The following is a 15,907-nucleotide window of genomic DNA, read 5'->3' on the forward strand; positions in this document are numbered from 1 at the left end:
AGTGGAGGTTTTATGACGAAAGGTGTATATTCAGGTGTTCAGATTACCCCAGACTGCTATCAACATTTTGTAATACAATTCATTCTTCATTCAGATTCCACAGGCTGTAAAGCTTTATAAAAATAGTTTCCACATGCTATAAGAGGGCTATTTTTTTTAAGATTCAGGCAGTGGATCATCGCTTTGATAATTAAACCATGTATTACATTTACATTATCATGATTGTGCTGTTATAAGGTATCATTTTACTAAATAATCTTGAGAAGAAGGAAATACAGGTTTATTAGATTCCCTAGAAGTCAGAAAGTCAGGTTCTATCGTGGTTTTAGTAACGGCCTTCGCCGTAAAGGGGGCACAATTTTGGGCTGAGGTGGAATGCAACAAAGAACAGTTACTAAAGAGCTGTACTCCTGTACAAGTTAAAAGTTAGCATGAAATGCACAATAATTACAGAAACATTTGCTGTCAATGAATATCTTGTTTCATTCAGCAATGCTAATTAAATATAAATTGCCATAGGCCTACTATATTATTGAGGTAAAGCTTTATCTCTTCTGAAACTTTATGCGCCTATAAACTTTTTTTTTTTTTTTTTTGCACTTTCACTGTTATTCTTTTAAACATTTTAGAGACGAAACAAGAGACGCTCGTGTGGCCTGCAGGGTGTTTGTTCGGCCAGCAGGGGGCGTGTTTTCCCGGTCTCCTTTGTGAACCGGAATGATATGGTTTCACCTTGGGTGAATAACGCTGTGGAGAGGCACACGTTTGGCTTCAGCTTGACATTTGGCATTCAAATGAACGATACATGTCACTGTAGGACTGTAGCGCGTCTGACTGCTCGTCAAACAAAGTATAACCATGAAACAAGACGTCAGGATACTCTTGCTGGGGGAGCGTAAGTCACTGGCACTGACAGATGACCAAAAGCTAACGGGCTAGCGTTAGCAAACATTAGCTACTGTAGCTAACGTACAAACTTCTAGCAGAATGTATCTCGGCTACTCCTGGGGGATGTTTTTGTCTGCACTTATGTATAATGTTTCCTACCAAGTGGTCACTTTCCATCAGTCATTTTCCTCTGCTACTTTTTCTCAGAGTAACTTTGGTTTCAAGATGTGAACGGTTACCGATAGGTAGCGTTAGCTAGTAACTTAGGTAGCGTAACTTAACTTAACCTAGTGAATTTAGATGCTAAACAGAAGTTAGTAAACGCGATTTTTGTTTTCATCTGGTAAACGAAAGCCGCATTACACAATAAATACATGTATTGAATTGTCTTAAAAAGTTACCTGTAAGTCAGAGCATTGAGATGTGAGCAAACTAACTTTAAAGACAACATTAGCTTCAAGGAAGCTCCAGTCAAACCGTTGCTTTACAAACAAATTAGCTTAACACTAACAAAGCGGTTAGTTAATGTTAACGAAAGTAACATTAACTACCTATCTAAACTACTACCTACCTAAAATATTACCATAATTTATTGAAAGTGACCCCTTTACCCATTGTCACGCTTAACTGTATACAGATAACGGTTCAGTGTGACAGTTATCGTGTCTTCTGTATGTATATTACTGAGACATTATACAATAGTGTTAACTACATGCCATATTAACGAGCAGCACTTCGGAGTCCACATCGGTGCATTAAACGGCACATGAATGATAACATAACGTACAGCTGGCTGACTTGCTAGCAGCTGATATATGTATTTTTACAGGAAGTGCTATCTCTTCATCACACCAGTCAAATTGGGTCCTGCAGTCTTTCTGTAGCAGCTTGTGTCGTTCATGTTGTCTCTTCCAACAGCCAAGGTGGGGAAGACGTCCCTCATCATGTCTCTGGTCGGAGAAGAGTTCCCAGAGGAGGTAAGGCTCAGTGAAACTACTCACTTCTGTGTTTTGCTTAATCACTGGAGCATGCTCTGTCCATAAAAGCTGGTGTTGAATCCAACGTTGACTTTTGAAACGTATTGAAAAATTGCATGTTTGTGCTTTGTTTGACATGTTAAAACCAACCTGTTCTGCTCTGTACGATGTGGCCAGTATAGTGTTTCTGTGTGACTTTTAGATTATTTTAGTTTAAGTACACTTGCTGGCAAATGTATACATATGGTATAATGACGAATACATGTTGCACTACTGCCCCCCTGTGTTTGTGTTTAAGTGATGGTTGACAATTTGTCTGTAATTTCTAAAAGGTTCCCTCCAGAGCTGAAGAGATCACCATCCCTGCTGACGTGACTCCAGAGAAGGTGCCCACACATATAGTGGACTACTCAGGTAACATCACCTGAAGGCTCATGCGGACGACCACCGTTATTCAGTCCACTGACTGGTCTCCATGCTTTTTGAAAATTAAGACACGTGCTGCAAAACAATTTAGTGTGTCTGTATATGTGTGTGTAGTTTGTTTAAACAAAATAAAGGTCTGAGTATCATGACTGATAGCCGTTTATGTCTGTCCTTAACAGAAAAAGAGCAGACCGACGAAGTCCTCAGAAATGAGATCATCAAGGTAAGTACACCAATAATGAACATGAACTGAAATCCATCTATTTTAATAAATGAGATTAAAACAAGCTGGAAAACTGAAGGATTCAATTGAACTGAAATAATCTTGAGCAATGCTGTACCACCCCAGATTAAGAATTACAATTTTGAGTAATATAAATGGATGTCATTGTTACCGTGGTTTGTCATAATTTGGACTATTTCTAGGAGGCCGACCATTTACACCATTTAGGCTTAGTTGTTTCTAAAGCGTTATTTATTTTACTTAAAACTCTTTTGCGCTTTGCAGCAGGCGCCTGGAAGTCTATTTTCATTCTTTTATTATGTTCTGTTATTTTGTGTGTGCAGTATCATGAAATAAATTGTTATTTCTTTAGCATTTTAATATCAATTCAAACACTGTTTATTTAATTCTGTGAATTCCGATTTTGGCGTGAGGTCCCTCACAGCTGTTCTTTCTCTAACCCACACAGGCTAATGTGGTGTGTGTGGTGTATGATGTCACCAATGAGGAAACAATAGACAAGGTAGTAACCTGCCACTAGGTATATATTGTCTCGTACTGTAAAAGCATTCCACATACTGTATATTACAATTACTAAATGCATTTAAATACAAATTACACTTGTTTCTGTCTCCTTGTTTTTCAGATAAAAACTAAATGGATACCTTTAGTGAACGGTGATGCAGAGAAAGGAAACAAGTATGTTTGTATGCTCTTGATGGGTGTGTGTGTTATCTGAGCTCCTCTGTGCTAATAAACCTTGCACTCTTCCCTACTGTTTGTATACAATGTTGCAAATCTGGGAATTTTTAGCTAAATTGTCCAGAATAAGAGCATCAGCAAAATGCCCCGAGACTTGGGGAGTGGAAGACTGATTTGAATTGTGTTTTGTGTTGAAGGAATAACTGTATTTAAATAATAAACTGTGACAGTGTTTTATAGTGATTTAACCGTCTTCATGTGTTTAATCAGAGTTCCCATCATCCTCGTGGGAAACAAGTCTGATCTGCGCTGTGGAAGCTCAATGGAAACCATTCTTCCCATCATGAATCAGTTCTCTGAGATTGAGACTTGTGTTGAGGTGAGACGTGTCCAGTCTGCACTGCAGTCTGTATGCACTTGCTAATTGTAGCATTGAAATGCACACGGTTGCTTGGTTTCACACAAATATTTACACACGCACACGTGATCTAACCTTTAGATTGCTTTTATATTTTTCTCTGGTTCAAGTGTTCTGCAAAGAACTTGAAAAACATTTCAGAGCTGTTCTACTATGCACAGAAGGCCGTTCTTCACCCCACGGCTCCTCTTTATGACCCTGAGGACAAACAGGTCAGATATTTTTATAAATGTGAAGTCAGCATGTCCGTCTCTCTTAGTCCACGTATTTATATATGTGCATAAAAACGATTGGTTGAATAATAATACGATTTTTGTCCTCCAATATTTGTCCTCAGCTGAAACAACTGTGTGTCCGCGCCCTTAGCAGAATATTTTACATTTCTGACAAGGACAATGACCGTATCCTCAGTGACGCTGAACTCAACTGCTTTCAGGTAAAGTAAAATCACTTAACATAATGCCCTCTTTGCATTTATTTGCACAAATGCCTTTTTTTTGTTGCTATATAACAAAATGCATCTAACTTTATGTGTAGAAATCCTGTTTTGGGAATCCTCTGGCACCTCAAGCCTTAGAAGATGTGAAGACAGTAGTTTGGAAGAACACCAGCGATGGGGTGCAGGACAATGGCCTCACCCTAAATGGTAACAGTCAGTCATGAATGACTACATGCAACTTTAAATGATGGTGTTGCAAGGCCACACTCAACTCAAGGCCAAGTATTGTGTGTTGTCTTTTTCAGGTTTCTTGTTCCTTAATACGTTATTTATCCAGAGGGGCCGGCATGAAACCACGTGGACTATCCTCAGGAAGTTTGGTTATGACGACAACCTTGAACTGACTGATGATTACCTCTACCCTGAGTATGTCCATTTGGCCTTATCTTTGTTTTGTGTGTATGCAATAGGTGGGAATGCCTCGGTATCTAAATATCTAATTGTTTTTTCTGTTGCCAGACTACGAGTTTCTGCCGGCTGCACCACAGAGTTTAGTCATTTAGGTCACCAGTTTCTCCAGCGGCTGTTTGACAAGTACGATGAAGTGAGTAGCAAAACCTAGTTGCCCTTGGTCACAATGTCGCACTGCACAGTAAAATGTATCAGTTAAATGTTGTGAGAAATGTCATTGAAGGAATATGATAATGCATTAAATATATTAGGGAAAGCATTTCAATTGCTTCAAAGTAAAAACAAAAAAAAGAATGCTCTCTTAGTTTTCTCCACGTCACATTCATTAAAAGAGGGATTCCTTGTTTTGACGAAGTGACCTGTTTTCCCTCTCAGGACAAAGACTCTGCTCTGTCACCGTCAGAGCTCAGGAACCTGTTTTGCGTATGTCCTTACATGCCGTGGGGTGCAGAGGTCTACATGACGGTCCCAACCACAGACGAGGGCTACATCTCTAACCACGGCTACCTTTGTCAGTGGACGTAAGTATTCTCACTTGTTAATGATTTAATGTGATTGCATGCACAAGATTTTACACTTTTGTGCACTTAGAAGCAATTTATGTCCGTTTAAGTTCAAAGTCACATGTATGTCAATCCCTTCACGTGCAGGCTCTCTGCGTACTTTGACATCCACCGTTGCCTGGAGCACCTAGGATACCTAGGCTACTGTATCCTCACTGAGCAGGAGTCACAGACTGCCGCAATCACAGGTGTGTGTTGTGTGATTGACTCAGTTAATTTTTGTATATACATTAGAAAGGTTGACACCATGTCCCTATGGAGCATTGTCGTACCTGGAACATACTGTACATCCTCAATAGGAGGATTACTAGCTTTAATCCTGTCCACTGTAGCCTAATAGATTTAAATACTTGTATTTGTCCTTCAGATGAGAAGGAATACTATGTAGTTTGTACATTTTATATTGACACATTTCCCCTTGCATGTATAGTTTGATGCGTGTAGCATTCCCTACAGATGGCAAACACATTGCTCTTGTCTTTCTTGTGAGCATTAACTAAAAGAATGATGATTACTCATTACTGATTGATAATTGACCCAATATGAGGAGCTTTTACGTGGGTGTATATTGTAGTAGTGTGCAGACATACTGTGTATGAACAAATGGAAGTGTGAGGCCAGTTGTCGGGAAAGCTTGGACGGGATTGGAAAGTGTGATGTAATATGTCTCACGGCTGCTGATCACACACATTCTGTCTCCGTCTCAGAGGTGAAGCTTTTAGGTGACCCTGCTGGAGATGTCATATAGGCCCGTAAGCCACAGATTAACACTGATTACTGTTTGTAGCATGTGCCCACCTACTGTGTTTTATTGTGCTGAATGAAACTTTCAGTTAGTAGTGTTGATGTTAATTTGTTATTGTACATTTATTTTTAGCCATGCGAGCACCTCGCTTTAAAAAAAATCAATGTCAGTTGGTTGCTCTAATCAGTCAGTTGGTTTTCAGACAAATGCATACATGTGACATCTGACATTTTTAATTTGACCATTTGGCCGCCCTGTGTGTTTGAGCATTGTGTTCATGTTGTGTGTTGCTGCTTGTTTACATGTGCAGTAACACAGGAGAAAGAGTTGGACCTGGAGAAATGCCACACACAGCGGTCAGTGTTTCTCTGCAAGGTGATCGGACCGCGGGGAACTGGCAAGACCGCCTTCCTGCAGGCCTTTGTGGGCCGCAACGTTGTGGTATGGCACCATCTGCTAGCCTGGAACTAAAACATGAAACTTCTCCTCTTAACATTTGATTGTACTATGTCGTAGTGTTTTTCTGTAATTGTTTTCTCTTCTGCCTTCTACAGAATAAAAGAAATTCCAGCAGTGCCTTTTCCCCTTACGCCATAAACACTGTCCAAGTCGGTAACCACGAGAAGTACCTCATAGTAAGTGGTTCCCATCCTGATCCTAAAGTTGACACTTACCCTTTTGACCCTGATTAAAACCACGAGCCCACTCTTCTCCTCCCTTTTCAGCTCAATGAGGTGGATGTGGAGGTTGAGTTCTTGAAGGCATCAGACGCCAACTGTGATGTTGCTTGTCTCATGTATGACACCAGTGACCCACATTCCTTTGACTATTGTGCCAGTATCTACAAGGTCAGTAATGGCACAATTACAGAAGCATTTAATTGACTCATTTATAGTCTATTAGTTTGTGCCGTTGACTTCCCATCCGAGTTTGTGCTGGCGTGCATTCTGTCGGCCGAGTTGATAATGCAGTAATACAGATTACTTTGCTGCCTTTAGCAGTTTACACCACTCATCCATTTACTACATTCCTCAATGAATTTATTGACTATGATCAAGGTGTTTACAAGAAGAAATTGTCTTAGACTATTACTGATTATTAGAGGCATCAAAGGTAAACTAGTAAAGGTATTACTAGCTTACTGAGGCTACATCCACCCGACTAAATTTTCATCAAAAATCAAAACAAATTCTGTCCACGCCGTTAACAAAATAGTTTCCGTCCATACTACAATGCCTGAAAACCATATCACTTGGCAATTCACATACACCGGGCATGCCCGTGCCAGTGTAAACAGGAAGCAGACTCTGCAGTCGGTTGTTTAGTTGTAGAAATTTCTGCAGAGGAACAACAACAATGGCCAAAAGTGGGACTAGAGACCGTTACTGAAAGTAACGCCATACAGCGACCTAGAGTATATATGTTGGAGTGACATTGCAATGGTAAAGGAGTAACCCCACACGAGAATTAGAATGACACTTAACAACAACAGGAAGAAATGGGTGTTTCCACCAATATATTAACTAAATAAACAAATCTTTCACCTTTTTAAACTTTAACCGATCCGTGTCTATGTACAAGGCAGGATAAAAGTGATTCATAATTTTATTCAGTTTGTTTCCATTTATTGTCTTACAAAAAGGTTTACTTGAATTTCATTTTGACCGACTTGCAAACAATATTGCAAAATGGTAGATTCTCTTTTCTCTCAACTGAAGTTTTTGATCTTTTTTCCATTTCTTACCTAGCAACACTACATGGAGAGCAACATCCCATGTGTGCTGGTCGCCTCCAAGGTGGACCTTCCTGAGGTCAAGCAGTTCCACGGCATGACTCCAGCAGAGTTCTGTTACAAACACCAACTGCCTCCACCTCTGCTGTTCTCCAGCCTGCTCTTTGACTCCACCAGCAAGAACATCTACAGACGGCTTGCCTGGGCAGCAGTCTACCCGTACGTTTTAATTAGACAAACTACTGCTCTCAACTCAAACCCAAATGAAAAACCTGACAAATATAAAGAGCAGTTGCAGGAGAAGACTGTATAAATATTGAGAACAGGGATAGTTTTGAGATGTAGCAAGCTAGGCATTTGTTGTCCTCATTGTTTTAGTTTTGTATTGTGTGGCTGAACCTTCAATATATTTGTTTCCTCCTATCCAGACACCGGAACGGCTCCAACCCGAGCAATACATCATTCTGGCTGAGAGTGGCGTTGGGCTCGGCTGTGGTCGCAGTTCTCGGCTTTGCCATCTTCAGAGCCGTCGTCAGACTGAAATGATCAGCAATCAGCTGAGCTTCTTCTCTTCTTTTTTTCAGCTCGACGCTCCATCAACTAAAGACAAAACATCAGAGACTAAAATTCAAAGCAACCGCATCATTTTACTCTTTCCCCCCAAAGGCTCCGAGGAATATCTTTCTCTTTGCCCCTCTTTACTTTACTTTTCGCTCTGAGTCAGTTGATTGCAACACTCTGAAGGCGACTGGAAGCTAGTGATCATATTATTCCCCACGCTGCTGTGTCCAGCTTTTTCTGCCTTACAACGTCCAACCAGGTTAAGTAGGAGTTAGCCTGTCGCCGCTCGATGCGTTGCTACTCGAAGAACTGTTCAGATCCAAACAGGTGCTTTATCAATAGGTTGGAAATGCAGCAAGATATTTCCGTCTAATCTGTATTAAATTATGTGTGAGGTGTAATTGGTGAGCTTGGGGAGTTTTTATAAACATACTGTGTTTCTTAAGCATATAGAAAAATGCCAAATTGGCTAGACTGAAGAACCAAAGTTCAGCACATGGAGCATTTTTGAAAGAGCAAACATCCCAACTGACTGCTACTGAATATCTCCAATAAGCTCTTCCTTCAGACCATGCCACCTCAGATACTAGATATTCTTATCCAATTTGCCAAATAACTCCAGCTGCAATGAGTAGTCAAAGCATGTTGAAAAGGCATATTGAAAATGAAACATTTGAATGTTTTTAGCAATAAGGCCTTCCTCCACTCATCTGCTATGGCAGAGAGAGACGTGCATGAAGAAGAATGGTGGTTCGTTAATGCATCTGCAAAAAGTCAGAAGACATTTTATCCTGTAAAAGGAGGCCAGGCAAACCTTAAAAAAACTGGTCAAAATAATCTCTGCTTCTTTCTGTTCACATTGAAATGGGAATTAATGGGTTTTTAATTGAGACTGAAATAGGTTGATGATCTGTGAATTGTTTTCTATTCATATACTCTGTGCATACACTTTGACCTCCTTACATTATCTGCCATTGCATTGTTTTCAAACATGATTCAGTCATGTTGTGTATGTTTTGTTGCTTAATTTAGCCGGGGACCTGCTGTTTCTGCAGAATACACTTCTGTGACTTTCAAAACGTGTCTGTTTTCTTACAGAAATTGAACTGATTTAGATGCTTAATAAAAGACCAGACTAGACTGGATGGGGAGCTTTTACCCAAAAGACGTTATTGATGAAAGACGAATGTTGTTACCGTTTGAGATTTTTTGATTCTTTGCATCATTTTTAAATTTTTTTTATAGCTGATGAATTTTGACTGAATTTTGGTTTTGTTTTTACTTGGTACACAAGTATTAGAGTTCAGAGACCTAAGCAGATTGGATCGAAACACGGTTTTAGTGATGTCCCACATACCATAGTATCCTCATCACAAAATGTGTGTGGTAAAAGCCACGGGTTTCACAGGTATTCTGCTGTGCTGTCAAAATACATGTTGGATTGCTTCATGTTGAACCAACAGCACTTACATCACGCCTTGGCGAGTCTGCATTGCTTTGGTTCCTCAGCCTGAAGCGGTCTTACTCGGTTAGTTGGATGATACCAAGTCTGTTTTTAAAGATAATGGATAACAGTGTATTGATGGTAATTTTGTGTGTGTGATCTTGACTTCCATCAGTTTGACTCCGGTCTGCATCTGGCGTCTCGCTCGATTCTCGGGTGACACCACAAGGTGGCAGTGTTGCGTGTCAGGTGAGAGCCCAAGTAGTGAGCGCTGGGTGTTTCTGCAAAGCCACCTCCTCGCTGCTCTGCAGCCGCACAGAGGAATGACGTGCAAGAATAAACTGTAGAGAAAAAATAGCAACTACTGTTTTTGTTAACTGTGATGTTCTGTATTTCGTATTTTCACGAGGCACAATATTTAGACTGGTTTTTACAGAGAATGCATCCCGCGAATGAATCTCTTGGATTTGTTTACCACCGCCCTATCACTTTTAGTGACTTGTGTTTGTGTTGGATTATTTCACATGGGAATATATGACACCGTGACTTCATATCACGTTGTGTTGTCTGCCACTTCACCAGATGGTTAAGCAGTTTAAAAGTAATTCAGACTGCAAGTCTCTGGTAATTTACAAGATATTAACAGGCATACAGACTTACTTAAAACATACAATCTTGCCAAGTGTCAGTATGTTTTTGTTGCATGTCCACCGATGTGTGTCAGTCTCTGCCACCGAATACCGTTGCGCACCTTGGAGCTTCCATTCGTGGGTTTTGTCCGCCTCAACTGCACAACAGCTGTAATGTGATGTAGCGCGCTTAACATGTTGTATATCTATAGGCGACAATATAATTTGGCTAATACGCAGTCTACTTAACACCTTTCAAAGGCCCACAAATCTCTCCGACTACTTCACCAAGCATATTACGCACGCGTAAAATGCGCGTAATAAGTTGACCCAACACATTTTGTAGAAGGTGACAAAGGTTTATTGGATTGCAGGAAAACAGTCTTTAAAAGTGACCGAACACAATGGGATGTCTGTATAGGATGAGTCGAATGAACATGAGGAAATATACAGAATGGAGCTTCAATGACATGTATTGAGCCTTTAGGAAAATCTTGCTGACGTCCACTGCCTATGGTCGGTACATTGTAAAGGCTCAACAATGCTCACCATTGTCACATTTGTATTTTCACTATGAGTCCGTCCCCTAACGATGACTATTCACAAGTGCAACTGTATGTACATGTTTCCTTTTCATTAAGACCCTATTCTCGCCAGTATGTATCAAAGGATCGGATAGAAATTAACAGTATTATTTACGCCAAATAAAAAATGCTCACAATTATTTCTACAGCATCTAAGCTATAGTGCAATGGGGAGAAACTACTGGTAAAAACAGCATAAATTTGCATGAGAGCTTACAAAAATAATACATATACGAAAACAGTTCCTTAAATATTTACAGTGACTTTGTCTCTCTGATATTGTCCTTCTACTTCTTCTTGGCTGTCTTCGCTGCCTTTTTAGGTGTCTTCGGCTTGGGCTTGGTCACCTTCTTTGCTGGTTTTGGCTTGGGCTTAACCGCGTTCCTTGCTTTCTTAGCTGGTGTCTTTTTGGCTTTTGCTGGCGTCGCCTTTTTCGCGACCTTTTTCACTTTCTTCGCAGCTGCCTTCTTGGGTTTCTCCGGCGTCTTGGCAACTTTCTTGGGTTTAGCCGCCTTTTTGGGTTTGGAGGGCTTTGTCGCCTTCTTTGGTTTGGCGGGTGCCGGTGCCTTGGTGGACTTCTTGGAGTCATCTGGTTTGGTGCACCTGAAGGATCCGGAGGCGCCGATGCCTCTGGTGTGGCGCAGGCTCCCGGCTGCCACCATCCTCCTAAGGGCCAATTTAATCTGCACATCGGCGTTGTCGCCCACCTTGTAGCTCTTCCTCACGTACTTCTGGATGCTCTGCCGGGACGCTCCACTCCGGCTGGCGTCGTGCGTGATGGCTGCCTTTATCATCTCCGAGTATTTGGGATGACACGCAGGTTTCTTGGGCTTGGCTGCCTTTTTGGCTTTGGCTGGAGTTGCCGACGTCTCTGTCATGGTGACTCTTTCTTTAGAGTTAGTTAACAAACAAAAAAAAAATCCAATCGGTTGTAATTTCACTGGGCTCAGCTGGTACACCGGAGCGTCAGAAACAGAAATATACGCACGGTAGAAATAAAGCTTTTCCCCCCAAGAAAGTCCGATTAGGCAAACAAATGCCACAGGAACTGCTATCACAGTAAAAAATGATACAATTGTCCTCGCAAAGTGACGCGTCAGTGCACCGGATCACTTAAGTGTCTTATTCCACAGGCGCCACGGTGAGCCTATGAAGCCTATCTGCGGACGTGATTGAGAACACCAACTGCCAGCAGCTGATCTAGCGTACTCCATGGAACTGGCGCCGTCCTGTTTGTGTTTCTTCATCCTCCAACTCCTGGCAAATATAAAAGCTACGGCTGAGTACTGATCCACAAAACACTATCGGCTGATAGCAGAGACATTGGGCTTCACGTGGACACACTTTGTGTGCTTCATCCGCGCCGGCGAACAACTTTTATTCCAGGAAAACCCGCTGGAAGTAATGCGGGCTGTGAACAATTTTGCACAATTCGCGTTAAATTGACCCAAACAGACGGAACCTGCGGGGGAAACAGCCAATGCATATCGAAATTGTATCTATGCTGAAGCGGATGCACGCGGTTCGGTCCAATTCCATTTCCGTTTTTGCTTTTAATACATCGATACATTTCCCCAACTAACACAGTCCGGCCAATGACTTTGAATGACGTGGTCGAGATTATTTGCTGTTAAACCTCCTATAAATGATATGTCACGATATCTAAGTTGCAGGTGACACTTGGGACGATGGCGTGGGTTTATATAGGTTGGAATAATATGGATAGGTTTTCTATTTTTGATGATTTTTCGACAGAATTGCTTAAAACTGTCACTATGGCAGTCGCCACTCGAGGTCCATTGTCAGGAAAGTTGCCAACACCTCCAAAGATCAGGGACTCTGATACCGGGTCCAAAAATGGATCACCATATTTCGGTGAGGGGTGCAAGTGGCTGCCGTGTGACCAGGTGTCGGTCCAGCTGCAAGGGGGACTGCACCCGAAACGAAAGTCCTGTAATATAATGCGCAGTGATGGCTTTCTTTTGTTCAGGAGCTGGCGCGTCGGAGCAGTCAATAACAGGTTTGACATTTGGCTCTCCTCATTTTTACGAGGGTCTGTGGAGCCGGTCCTGAACAACAAAAACCTCCCAAATTCTAAACTTTGATATCATTTTCCTGTATTATTTCTTAGAATAATAACAGGTCTGAATGTCCCTCCCTGCAACGCCATTTTGATTCCTAAAGTCACAGCCACTGGAGTACTGCTTTCCTCCGACTTTTGTGGCATGGTTATCTAAGTTATTGGACACTATCTTTGATTTCATTTTTTATGAATAAAAACCACAATTCTCTCCTCGTCCACACCATCCTCTGGTGCAAGGCAACATCAAGCTGTTTGTCCAAGAGGTGGTCTAGTGTAGACTGCAGTGGGTTACTGCTTGAAGCTACGGAGGGACCACTGTTATATTAAATATTATTATGGCCAATTAGCGTTTAGTTGGCATAATAATATATAACCTACCTGTGTATATTGTAGTAAACATTATAAATGTCTGGGAAGTTACACTTATGAGGAAAATAGTAATGCGTATCCCTTCTATCTCTACTTGTCCTTACAGTGAGTTGATGACTGAGTATTTTTTGTTTTTAGGTGCGTGCATGTTTTAAATGGAGGGTGGGTGAGTTAGTGAGCGGGCGGGGATTGAATGAGTGAAAACGAGGAGGGGTGGAGGAGTGAGTGAGTGAGTGAGTGAATAAGTGATTTTTTTTCACGAGGGAGTAAGAAAGGGTAAGTTGTACGACATAGCACAAGTGCATGAAAGAGGGAGGAGGAGTACATGGATGAGGGTGGAGGAATGAATAAGTGAATCAAGCGCGGGGTGAATGGAGTGAATACACATGTTTGGCGCAAGTAAAGACTGGAGGAGCACAATTAGACTGTGCGTTGCTCTGTATGCACATAGCTATAAACACAGGGATGTCTCCTTGTGATAATATGAGCAACATGTCTATTGTTTGCGACTCCTTTTCGGGCCATGTGTTACACCCAATAGCTTTCGGCTTGTTTTGGGTAATTTCGAGGTGTGGGGGAGTAATCCGTTGTGTTTGTCACCGTTTGTCCGGACTGATGTGTTATTGTCTTTGGCCGCTTGTAGCCCGGTTAGGAAGCGTGGCTCAGAAAGCAGACCAGACTTCTCCCCCTGTTAGGCCACGCCCTTCATGAGACGTCAGACGGGCCTCCTCAACCGACTGGAGCTCCCGCGCCCCGCACGACGCGTTTCAAAGTAATTATCAGTGTAATAAGATGCTGCTTGATGACCAATACGTTGCATTCGAGCTGCCTGCGTCATAGACGACTGATAATTATACATTACTGCTCATTCTTCAGTGATTGGTCTTGAATTGTCCTTGCCAGATTCAACCTGCTGTGTTTTTTTTTTTTTCATTTTGTTTTTATTTTAGGATGAGTGTATTTTTGGTGTGGGGAGAGCTGAGGAGATTAGTCCATTAATGTGTTTGTTATTGACAGAAATCACTTAATATATGTGTTTTGGTGCATATACCGTGATTCCTTAAGGCTGCCAGTACACTGAATGCTGAATATATATATATATATATATATATATATATATATATATATATATATATATATATATATATATATATATATATATATATATATATATATATATATAGAGCTTCCCAGGTGAATATTTGGTGTTGGCTGGCTTGTATCATTTAACTTACATAATGTTTAACCCAGTGCTGCTTTATTTGTCAGAAGTTGGAGAGAGTCAAGTGGGAGGAATACTACATGTATTTACAGAAGCTACACCATCCGGTCCTGAGTGCGTTAGCATTGCATCTCTAAATTTATCCGATGTCAGTAATTTTAGCTGCCTAAAACCTTCTCTAGTCTAGTGCAGCCTCTGGCTGGGTAACATCACCCACAATTTCACCACTGAGGGCCTCAGTGTACTCGTATCAGGGCTGTGGATCAGTCCAAACTGTCCCAACACATGAGCACACTGTGCTCCGTTAAAAGCATTCTTTCTAAGTTATTTTAATTTGAGGACTCTTTGGTCGTTTACCCCGGCTTGGAAAATCAGATACGGTCAAATTAAATTAGATTTTTTTTTTTTATTTAAGACAATCTGGGTGTCTTATTTTCATGATCTCATCTCACAAACTAATATTGCGGCTGATTTCCTTCTTCTAGATCGATGATGATTTAATCCTAATCTGAACCTGAACCTGTCTAAACTATCTAAACCTGATACTGTATGATCGTGAATCCATCTCCTATCTGACTGCTCGTGAGACGCCACAGGGACTCGCTCACAGACCTCAGTAATCGAAACACCCACAGAACACAGAGAGTAATATGGGAAGAGAGTTCACTTCACGTAGATTTATTTGTAACACACAGTTTGACAAGTACAGCAAGTCGCACCCGGTATCATTAGGCAACAGCTCTGTCTCCGGCCATTTACTGATTCTGTATACCGGTATGTGTTTTACTCCGACGCAAACATTTGTACCTTGTATAGAGTTTATAGCTTTTTGATGAACTGAATATGCATCCAAATCAAGTTTCAACTGATCACCCAGTCAATGGAATCTGATTAATTTCATCAATCATTATGAGAAGTATTGTTTTTAGGAATGTATATTTTCACAATTATAGTCTCAACACGAGATACCTGCTTTTTTTTGTTATAGATTAAAAACTAATAATTGTGCAACTTTTCTAACATGGAAACCCGGGACAATTACTGTGTTCTGCCATCACCTGCGTGTGACAGGATGTAACGCTGGTTTCACTCCAGCAAAGTGCTTTGAGAAAAAACTCAAACCAAAGAAATACAGAACAATGCATACGGCCATAAATTATTGTTGTTTATCGACACATTTCTTTCAAAAATATAGGAAAATTATTTATTTTCATCTTTAAGCAGTGGCTATATTTCCTGCATGCATATGTAATCAATATCTCCCTGTGTGCAGTTATAAACGTGCCAGTTGGGCCTTTGAGCTGGAGACCATTTCGTTCAGCTGCCACCGATGAAATCATTGAAGATTTGGTGATTAGTCTCACTTCAAACTAACAGCATACCACGTTGTGACAACAAAAGTGAGAACAAGACATTGACACACATGGCGGT

At 41.1% G+C, this 15,907-nt stretch overlaps 2 protein-coding genes across 2 annotated transcripts; one reads left to right on the top strand and one right to left on the bottom strand.

Moving 5' to 3' along the window:
- The first annotated feature begins 719 nt into the window (after positions 1-719).
- On the top strand, positions 720-9,858 carry rhot2 (ras homolog family member T2). The gene is made up of 19 exons (XM_068582590.1): positions 720-895; positions 1,807-1,865; positions 2,198-2,279; positions 2,471-2,514; positions 2,984-3,037; positions 3,161-3,213; positions 3,487-3,595; positions 3,745-3,846; positions 3,972-4,070; positions 4,172-4,280; positions 4,379-4,499; positions 4,593-4,677; positions 4,920-5,065; positions 5,195-5,295; positions 6,163-6,293; positions 6,407-6,487; positions 6,578-6,700; positions 7,601-7,803; positions 8,013-9,858. The coding sequence occupies exons 1-19, from the start codon at positions 859-861 to the stop codon at positions 8,128-8,130; spliced, it is 1,857 nt and encodes a 618-aa protein (XP_068438691.1). The 5' UTR covers positions 720-858; the 3' UTR covers positions 8,131-9,858.
- A 698-nt stretch (positions 9,859-10,556) lies between these two features.
- Positions 10,557-11,931, bottom strand: h1-0 (H1.0 linker histone). Its single transcript, XM_068583966.1, has one exon. It carries the CDS (start codon positions 11,678-11,680, stop codon positions 11,090-11,092), a length of 591 nt encoding a protein of 196 aa, XP_068440067.1. The 5' UTR covers positions 11,681-11,931; the 3' UTR covers positions 10,557-11,089.
- Between the last annotated feature and the right edge of the window lie 3,976 nt (positions 11,932-15,907).

The sequence above is a fragment of the Clinocottus analis genome, unplaced genomic scaffold, assembly GCF_023055335.1.
Source record: "Clinocottus analis isolate CAN_PGR_092001 unplaced genomic scaffold, fCliAna1.0.p SCAF_19, whole genome shotgun sequence".
Classification (NCBI taxonomy): Eukaryota; Metazoa; Chordata; class Actinopteri; order Perciformes; family Cottidae; genus Clinocottus; species Clinocottus analis.

Coding starts and splice junctions, on each gene's coding strand:
- h1-0 (XM_068583966.1), bottom strand. CDS start 11,680: ATGACAGAGACGTCGGCAACTCCAGCCAAAGCCAAAAAGGCAGCCAAG.
- rhot2 (XM_068582590.1), top strand. CDS start 859: ATGAAACAAGACGTCAGGATACTCTTGCTGGGGGAGC. Junction 896..1,806: donor GATACTCTTGCTGGGGGAGC/GTAAGTCACTGG, acceptor CTCTTCCAACAG/CCAAGGTGGGGAAGACGTCC. Junction 7,804..8,012: donor GCCTGGGCAGCAGTCTACCC/GTACGTTTTAAT, acceptor CCTCCTATCCAG/ACACCGGAACGGCTCCAACC.